The sequence below is a fragment of the Vipera berus genome (genome assembly GCF_964194415.1).
Source record: "Vipera berus genome assembly, chromosome: 2".
NCBI classification, from domain to species: Eukaryota; Metazoa; Chordata; class Lepidosauria; order Squamata; family Viperidae; genus Vipera; species Vipera berus.
The window spans coordinates 261817901-261826981 of NC_138203.1; the positions used below are offsets into that span (position 1 = coordinate 261817901).

Sequence of the window (9081 nt, forward strand, 5' to 3'; positions counted from 1 at the left end):
TGTTTCCTGCCTTAGCTCTTAATTCAGTGCATCCAGGTTTGTAATTTGTAACGTCCAATTAATGTTAGCCAGTATCCAAGTAAGGCTGTTCCATCCTGGAGCACTAGGGAACTACCAGAGGACTGGAAAAGAGCTGATGTAGTTCCCTTTTTTTTCCTCTTAAAAAGAAGAAACGAAAGAAAAAATAGATCCAGGAAACTACAGACCTATCAGCCTGACCTCACCTGGGCAGATTCTGGAAAAGACAATCAGACAACAAATCAACGAATACCTAGAGGCAAACAAAGTCATTACTTAAAGCCAACATGGGTTTGTCAAAAACAGATCATGCTAAACACATCTTATCGCATTCTTTGACCAAGTGACAAAATTAGTGGACCAGAGGAATGCTGTTGATACAGTTTACTTGGGCTTCAGTAAGGCATTTGATAAAGTTGGCATAGGGTTTCCTGCCCGAGCAGAGGGTTGGACTACATGACCTCCAAGGTCCCTTCCAACTTTATCATTCTTATTAAATGCAAGAGTGAAACTTTTCCAGCAGATGAACTTAAAAACATTCCCTCCTGCTAACTTTGGGCTGTTCTTAAGAGTAGATAGAGAGAAAGAGAAGAAAAACAAACAAACAAACACATTTTTCTTCACTCTGTCTGTTGGTGAGGGTATTTTCATTTTGGTAGCTTATTTTAAGAAGAATTTCTAGCAGAAGTTTAACATTCTTTTCTCTTTGGATTAGAGACAGTTAACAGTCAGTCACATTTACCTCACACACAAAGACTTTGGCACACATATACACACAAAGACAAGAGAACAGAAAACGAAACAGAAGTCTTAATTTTACACATCCTAGTCATTCCCACCATAAATCTCAGTTAAATTAGGGAAGGCACATATTTTAAACATACCACGTGGTTGCATAGAGAGAGAGAGAGGCACTATTTCTTATTTTCCCTTTGAGTACCTTTATTTAGCCAATTGGTTTCCCAGCAAAGCCCTAGCAAAGTCCATTTTCTTTATATATATAATTTCTCTACCTATCTCTTTTTCATACCTGCCTAAACGGGTAGCTGATTCCTGTCCCAGGCCTCAAGCAAGCTTTACCGGGAAGCCTATCTCGACCCTTTAACTAGAATCCCCCCTTGGTTCTATTGGGTTTGGCGCACTGAAGCCTCCTTGTGAGACTTCCGCCTACCTCCACAGTTTTTGGGTCAAAAAGGGACCCAAAGAGCACTCTGGATCCCTCACAGAGTACTGGGACGCTCCTTTAGGCATCTACCACCATGGTTTCAGACCAAAAAGGGGTCTGTCGAGGACCTTCTGCTCCCCTGCAGAAGGTACGGCACATTCTTACCGGCTTTACCTTCACTTTTCACCACCACTGTTTGCAGACTTCAAATGTCTGGGAGGACCTCTGCTTGCTTTCCAGAGGTAAGGGACGCTCCTTGCCCGGGGCTTAATTTCCTAACTTTGCTTTGCTTTGCTTACAGGGCTTAACCAGCTAGTTGCCCAAATCCAATTCTCTCATTCCATTCCATTTTCCACACAGTCTCTCCCTTTTCCTTAACAAAAGGTCCTGCGCTTTGGCCAAACCCCCATACTTTCCAGGGTCTGCAACTCGAACAGATCCTTTCTGCGGCTAGGAAAGGCCAGAGGGAGCAAAATCCAACTGTGATTGGAAAAAGGGTCTTCTCACTCACACACACAGAAACATACACACATTTCTTTTACCCCCCTGGGCTTTAAAGTTAAAATTTAGAGGTACTCACCTTCACCTTCTTTCCAAAGCAGCCCTTGAGCTCAAACCCAAAACTCCATTTACTACCCTGACTCCACATGGGCAGGGCCTGGAAAATCCATCCACAGACACAAAGGGGTCTGCTGCCGGCAGGATGGGCTTACCAGTCTCAGTCCATTGGAGAGGTTAGCTTGGAGTCCCATCTTGGGGTGCCAAATTGCAGGAAGAAAAGTCTCTATCATGGTTCCTCCAAGCGGGGAATAAACTAGAACCTTCTTCCCAAAGCAGTTGCCATGTTTATTCCCCGCTTGGAGGAACCATGATAGAGACTTTTCTTCCTACAGTTATCTCTTTGGCAAAGAGGGTTAATGGCATGTTCTGATTCCCATGGCTAAATGAACATTACTATGAATGAAAAAGAATTTGGATTCCTTGAACTCATTTGGATTTGTGTTACAGGACGGAGAAAGAATGGCAAGCCTTCCTTTAGCAAGTGGGGGAACTGGAAAAGGCCCTTCCAGTGTTCAGTCTGGAATCGGTGAGGAGATCTGGGCAAGAACTGGCCAGAAGATCCTGGACGATGGAACCATCCTTTCCCCACTTCAGTCCTGGAATTTTAGGAGCATCCGGTATCAGGAGGATGAGGGTCCCCGAGGACTTTGCAGCCGACTGCACTACTTTTGCAGCCAATGGTTGAGACCAGAAAAGCACACAAAAGCGCAGATGCTGGACCTGGTTGTTCTGGAGCGGTTCCTGGCGCTTCTGCCCCTGCAGATGGAGAGCTGGGTGCGGGAGTGTGGAGCAGAGAGCAGCTCCCAGGCGGTGGCCCTGGTGGAAGGCTTCCTCCTGAGCCAGGCGGAGGAGAAGAAGGAGCAGGCTGAGTTGCAGGTGAGAGGACTTCCTCTTGGGAGCCCAGAAGGACTTGGATATAATCATATGTTCAAATTTTTGTTTCCTTTAAAAAATATTATTAAGCTTATCAAAATATAAAACGCAAAGAAATGAAAATAGTAGGAACTGGTGGGAATTGAAGAGAAAGACGTATAGGGTAAAGGGGAAAAGGAAAATGATTGACTTTGACTCTTTAAGGTAAAGGTAAAGGTTCCCCCGCAGTCAAATAAAATGGTAACATTACAGCCTCCGACTTCTACTTTTACATCCTTAATATGTACTAGAACTAGCCATTCTATAACAAGAAGCTCTAAATTTCATTTTTTTTTATCCCAAGAAAAAGATCCAGAAGTGATTTCCAAATAGAAACAAGGTTGGATGTGTTCTTTTCTTTAACTAAAGCAGTTAATTTTGCCATCTCTGCTAGGTCCGTCAGTTTTTCCAGCAATTTCTCCATTATGGCAATTAACGTATCCTTCCGTTTTTACACCAGTATTTATTTGGTTTGTCCCCCAAAATGGAAAAAGGTTTCTTGTTTACATTAATATTTTGAACATGTATTTGAATTTCCTTTATACATCTTTGGCCGGTTATCACGCATTAAATAGAATTGATACATCATTTTATAAAAAATTTGTTCCAAATTATAATTTAATAGAAATTTTAAAGTTTTCACCCAAATGTCTTCCTGTTGTTCAGGCATTATATTATACACAAAATTCTTTGCCATTGGATCAATGTATTCAAATTCTTAATACCTCATTACCAGAGTTCTCTGGCATTCATACTATGTGGAGATGCTTCACTAATCTTTCTATAGTTGCTTATCCTTTCTAGAAGAAAGATTTTGCAGAGCCATTTATTTCTTACTTCTCAGCCTAATTGATCGATACTGAGTGCTTTGCAGTAAAAAACCACTTCATGATGTTTGATGACCATTAATGCTTTTCTCCTTCATACTATGTTAAGTCCTTTACAATGGACATCAGAGATCCTGAAAGAATAAGGCATCCTTCAAATCTCCCTCAAGAACTGTTTTTCAGGAGGATCTCTCAGGAAGATCCAAATCAGGACACCTCAAGAGGTAACAATAAGGTCCTTCCACTCCTCTGATAAATCCTAACTTTCTTATCTTCTGTGTTTTCCCTTCTATAGCATTTCATTAATTATGCTTCTTGAAATTCTATCTCCCTCACAGGGAAGAATAGAAGGAAGTTGATTTGTTTTGGGGGAACGGAAACTGTGATTGAACCTCCAGGTGAGGTAAGAACATTCATTTACTAGATTTACTAGAAGAACATTCATTGAGTCAATGGCTCAGACTACTACCAGTTTCCTTGGAAACTGAGGAGGGGCAGAGTCTCTGGATATTGATGGCACACAACATAGATCCATGGCTGATCTCTCCCAGCTCTTTCATGAAGGCGTTGAGGATGAATAGGATGGCTCCTTCTTAGCCATTTCATAAAATTCTACAAAGAATCCCTTCCTCTACAGCAGGGGTGTCAAACTCAATTTCATTGAGGGCCGCATCAGCATTGCGGTTGCCCTCAGGGGGCCGGGTGGGTATGGCCAGGGTGGGCGTGGCCTACTGGGTGGGCGTGGCTAGAGTGCGTATGGCCTACTGGGTGGGCGTGGCCAGCTCTACATCGTTCGCATCAAGGGTGCCTTTGGGGGCCTGGGCAGGAGTGGGACAGGTCTGAGGGTCTCTGGCAGAAGGAGGGTCTCTGGGCCAGGGCCATGGCAGTGGGGGCCATTCCCTCACTGTTTCCAGGATGGCTTCGCAGGCCACATGAAACCACTTCGCAGGGCGGATCTGGCCCCCGGGCCTTATGTTTGACATGTCTGCTCTACAGAGACATTTATGCCTTTAAACCCAGGACAGGTTGGTGTCACTGATTGGTGGGTTTTCCAAGGGTCACCTGCTAATTGATTCTCTCCTGACACAGTGCTTTTTGATTGAGGATGGATGAATTGATCCTGGCTGGCCGGCTGGATATTTAGTAGATCCAGAAGGATCCTGAGGTTGATCCAGAAAGAAATTGGGGTTACTTAACTGAATGGCACTGAAAGTCCTACAAAATCATTCAAGTTGATGAAACCTGTCTAAAACATTTCTTCAATCAAAAGCTTTTTCTTCTGTCCACTTTCTCACCTAAACTATGGAATCCTACTAAACATAGCCATTTACCTTAGTTCATAGCTTTGCTTTGGGAATTTCTAAACAATAGGATAGATCCTATAGTCCCTCCTCAATCTGTTCTGTACTTTTTTGCCTTTCAGGAGGGTCTTCTGCCTTTTGAGGAGGTGGCTGTGTATTTCTCAGAGGAGGAGTGGTCTATGCTGGATCCTCACCAGAAAACACTGCATTGGGAAGTCATGCTGGACAATTATAAGAACGTGGCCTCTCTTGGTAAGGGTTTCCTATTCTGCAGTCAGGCAGTTCAGGAAGACACTTTGTAGTCAGATGCCATGGATTACTTCTTATGAAATGATCTCCTATTTCCTTCATAGGAGCAGTGGAACAGCATGACTTTTCCTTCTACCTCTGAAGAGAGGATATCTATCTCCAAATAGATATCCTCTCTTCAGAGGTAGAAGGAAAAGTCATGCTGTTCCACTGCTCCTATGAAGGAAATAGGTCAATGGCATTCTGCTTAAATACGTTCTATCCCATTTGTTTTTCTATTTCTATTTAAACATATTAGTGACAATTCCTTAGTTTGTGTTAATGCCAAACTCCATCAAACAGTTTTCAACTATTTTTGGCCCAGATACTTCCGTATCGGTCCTATCAAGAATTGCCACTCAGGTTTTTTGAGTTAATGCCTTTTACAAGTTTTTATGCCTCATGAATAGATATTATCGTTTCTATACCAAGTCATTATAATTATACAAATATTCAATATATTGGAATTTGGCAAAATACCTGGAGGCAATTACAGGTAGTCCTTGAGTTATGAATATAATGGAGCCTGCCCATTCCATTCGTAACTCAAAAATTCGTAGGAGTGAATCTCGTACCTCGAGGAAGATGACTCCCTGCTTTCACCCACGTATTTGCTAATTGAATGCATGGGCCAATACGCGGTTCATTAATTGCACATGAGGTATCTCAGGTTGGGGAAGCCATGGAGGGCTTAGTGATGGAACAGGCCTCCAAGGCTTCCACAGTTCACAAAGATACCTCATGCTTCCCCCTCCATTTCTGCCATGCTGGACTGTCTTACCTTGAAAAGATCCATCTCCTCTCTGCCGGGTTCCTGCTTTTCAGGGAGGGGAGACTCAATGGAAGCTCCTGTGTGCTATAATATCATGTGAGCTCAGGCACCCATCCTCTTTTGAAGAGAATGGGTGCCTGAACTCCTGCAGTGCTTGTGGTGCATATCTCCTGCTCCCCACAACTCTGAAGCCACATGGCCACTGTCCCAGCTTCTGTTCTAGTGGCAGAGGCCTGTAAAATGGCACCAACTCCCAGATTGGGCTTCTGAAGGCCCACGGAAGCATCCCCAAGCCTCTGTTCCAGACAGCAGAGCCTGGAAAAGGGCTACAATCTCCAGATCGGGCCCCCAGAGGCATGTGGAAAGCTCCCTCAGCTTCCGTTCCACTCTTTGTTGCAGAGAACAGAGGCCTAAAGTTCTGTGACATCGCTCAAGATCAGTAGCGTGAAATCTCGTATCACTGATCCCACGTGATCTTGCATTACTTTAGACTTCTATTCTCTGCGAATACACCGAAAGCCGGGAACAGCCAAGGAAGTAAAGGATGTCTTGATTTTCGCAAGGTGAGCACCCACAGGTCTAGTGCCTAAGGAGACTGGGGGCGGGGGGAGGGAGGGAATAGCTAGGGTGAATGTTGCAGTGCTACTGTGGTTGTTTGTAAGGGTGAACGACTGCCATAGGGTGGCAACATTTGCAATTTCAGGACTTTTTCATAAGTACTACTGGGAGATTATCACATAACGTCAAACATTTGCTAAGGAAAAGTTTGTAACTCGGAGATTATCTGTAATATGACTTCTGACAGGGTGATTTTTTCCCTCTAACTTTTCTATCACTTTCATTTCTTTTTCCCTTTGAAGGTGATAATGAGAATGACAATAAGGTTGCTAGAGAATTAATGAAAGTGTTCAAACAAAGAGACGTAATGGAGAAGCCTGTAATTCAAACGGGATTCCAAAGGCAGGAAAGAAACCCTTCAAATAATTGGAATAACGAAAGCTCATCTTCCATTGATGCACAGATGCAGGACTTTATTGATCAACACGGAAAAATAAAAAAAAGATATATTGGGAAGGGTTTAAGACTATTCAAAGAAATATTGGATGTAAATGGGCAATATCTATCCAAAGCCAAAGAACAAGATAATATATCCAAAAACAAAGGTAAAAATTACAATTGGACTTTAACACTTTCTCAAGAAAATGGGTCTCTTACGTCACAGAAAAGTGTTCACATGGGAGAGAAGGCAAATAAATGCACTGAGAATGGAAATAAAACTGTTTATAAAAGGATAAGCACAAGGGAGAAGCTATATAAATGCAGGGAGTGTGGAAAGGACTTCAGTAAACCAAGTCATCTTACATCCCATCAAATGATACACACAGGGGAGAAGCCCTATAAATGCACGGAGTGTGGAAAGGGCTTCAGAACAAACAGTCAACTTACAATCCATCAAAGGTTCCACACAGGAGAGAAGCCCTATAAATGCACGGAGTGTGGAAAGGTCTTCAGCAAACAAAGTAATCTTACATCTCATAAAAGGATCCACACAGGGGAGAAGCCCTATAAATGCATGGAGTGTGGAAAGGGCTTTACCCAACAATGTCATCTTAATTCCCATAAAAGAATCCACACAGGAGAAAGGCCATATAAATGCATAGAATGTGGAAAGAGCTTCACAGCACGCAGAGATCTTACATCCCATAGAAGGATCCACACAGGGGAGAAGCCATATAAATGCATGGAGTGTGGAAAAGGCTTCAACAACCAGAGTAATTTAAAATGCCATCAAAGGATCCACACAGGGGAGAAGCCATATAGATGCACGGAGTGTGGAAAGGCCTTCAGAACAAACGGTCCTCTTACATCCCATCAAAGGATCCACATAGGAGAGAAGCCCTATAAATGCATGGAGTGTGGAAAGGACTTCAGGACAAGCGGTGAACTTACATCCCATCAAAGGATACACACAGGGGAGAGGCCATATAAATGCATGGAGTGTGGGAAGGATTTCAGAACAAGCAGTGAACTTATATCCCATCAAAGGATCCACACAGGGGAAAAGCCATATAAATGCACGGAGTGTGGAAAGGGCTTCAGAACAAACACTCATCTTACACTCCATCAAAGGATCCACACAGGAGAGAAGCCCTATAAATGCATGGAGTGTGGAAAGGACTTCAGGACAAGCAGTGAACTTACATCCCATCAAAGGATACACACAGGGGAGATGCCATATAAATGCATGGAGTGTGGAAAGGGCTTCAGAACAAGCAGTGAACTTACATCCCATCAAAGGAACCACACAGGAGGGAAGCCCTATAAATTGATGGAGTGTGGAAAGGGCTTCAGAAGAAGCGGTGACCGTACTTGCCATCAAAAGATACACACAGGGGAGAAGCCCTATAAATGCATGGAGTGTGGAAAGGGCTTCATCAGCCATTATCATCTTACAACCCATCAAAGGATACACACAGGGGAGAGGCCATAGAAATGCATGGAGTGTAGAAAGGTCTTTAGGAGAAGCAGTGACCATACACACAGGGGAGGAGCCCTATAAATGCATGGAGTGTGGGAAGGGCTTCACCCGAAATACTTATCTTATTTCCCATAAAAGAATCCACACGGGAGAGAGGCCATATAAATGCATGGAGCGTGGAAAGGGCTTCGCCGAACATAGGTGAAGGTGTCCACACAAGAGAAAAGCCATATAAATGCATGGAATGTGGAAAGGCCTTCAGTCAACGCAATAAACTTACATCCCATCAAACGATACACATGGGAAAAGCCCTATAAAGTGTGGAAAGGGCTTCGGCCGACACCATACTGTTACTTCCCGTAACATGATGTTTTGACGTGAGAAGTCAATCCCCAAAACAAAGATACATTTGGGTGAGAATGTATGCTAATTATAGACTTAGTGAGCTTAGTCTGTGGATTTCCAATGTACACAGACTGAATTCTGAAATGAAGGTTGGTTTTTTTTTGTCTGTTTCATCCTTCTAACTTAGAGGCCTAGAGAGATGAATTTAGTAACGAAAATAAAAACAATGGGCATGTGCCATTATAATTATTATCTATAAGTTTTTGAATTTATGTGTGTATAGGTTCATTTTATTTTATTTTTTAGTAATGCGCTTCCTGCTCCCCAACTGTCATGTTTCTCCCACTTGGTCATAGCTCTCAAAAGAATGTGAAGACATTGAAAAGGTGCTGCTTTCCCAAGCACAAATGAAA

General features: G+C 43.0%; 1 protein-coding gene across 1 annotated transcript; it reads left to right on the forward strand.

Annotated features, from left to right (window-relative positions):
- The first annotated feature begins 1354 nt into the window (after positions 1-1354).
- Positions 1355-5031, forward strand: LOC308664158 (uncharacterized protein). Its single transcript, XM_081321179.1, has 5 exons — positions 1355-1425; positions 2192-2620; positions 3593-3707; positions 3822-3881; positions 4907-5031. The coding sequence occupies exons 1-5, from the start codon at positions 1393-1395 to the stop codon at positions 4924-4926; spliced, it is 657 nt and encodes a 218-aa protein (XP_081177305.1). The 5' UTR covers positions 1355-1392; the 3' UTR covers positions 4927-5031.
- The last annotated feature ends 4050 nt before the right edge of the window (positions 5032-9081 follow it).

Coding starts and splice junctions, on each gene's coding strand:
- LOC308664158 (XM_081321179.1), top strand. CDS start 1,393: ATGTCTGGGAGGACCTCTGCTTGCTTTCCAGAG. Junction 1,426..2,191: donor CCTCTGCTTGCTTTCCAGAG/GTAAGGGACGCT, acceptor TTTGTGTTACAG/GACGGAGAAAGAATGGCAAG. Junction 2,621..3,592: donor AGGAGCAGGCTGAGTTGCAG/GTGAGAGGACTT, acceptor TACTATGTTAAG/TCCTTTACAATGGACATCAG.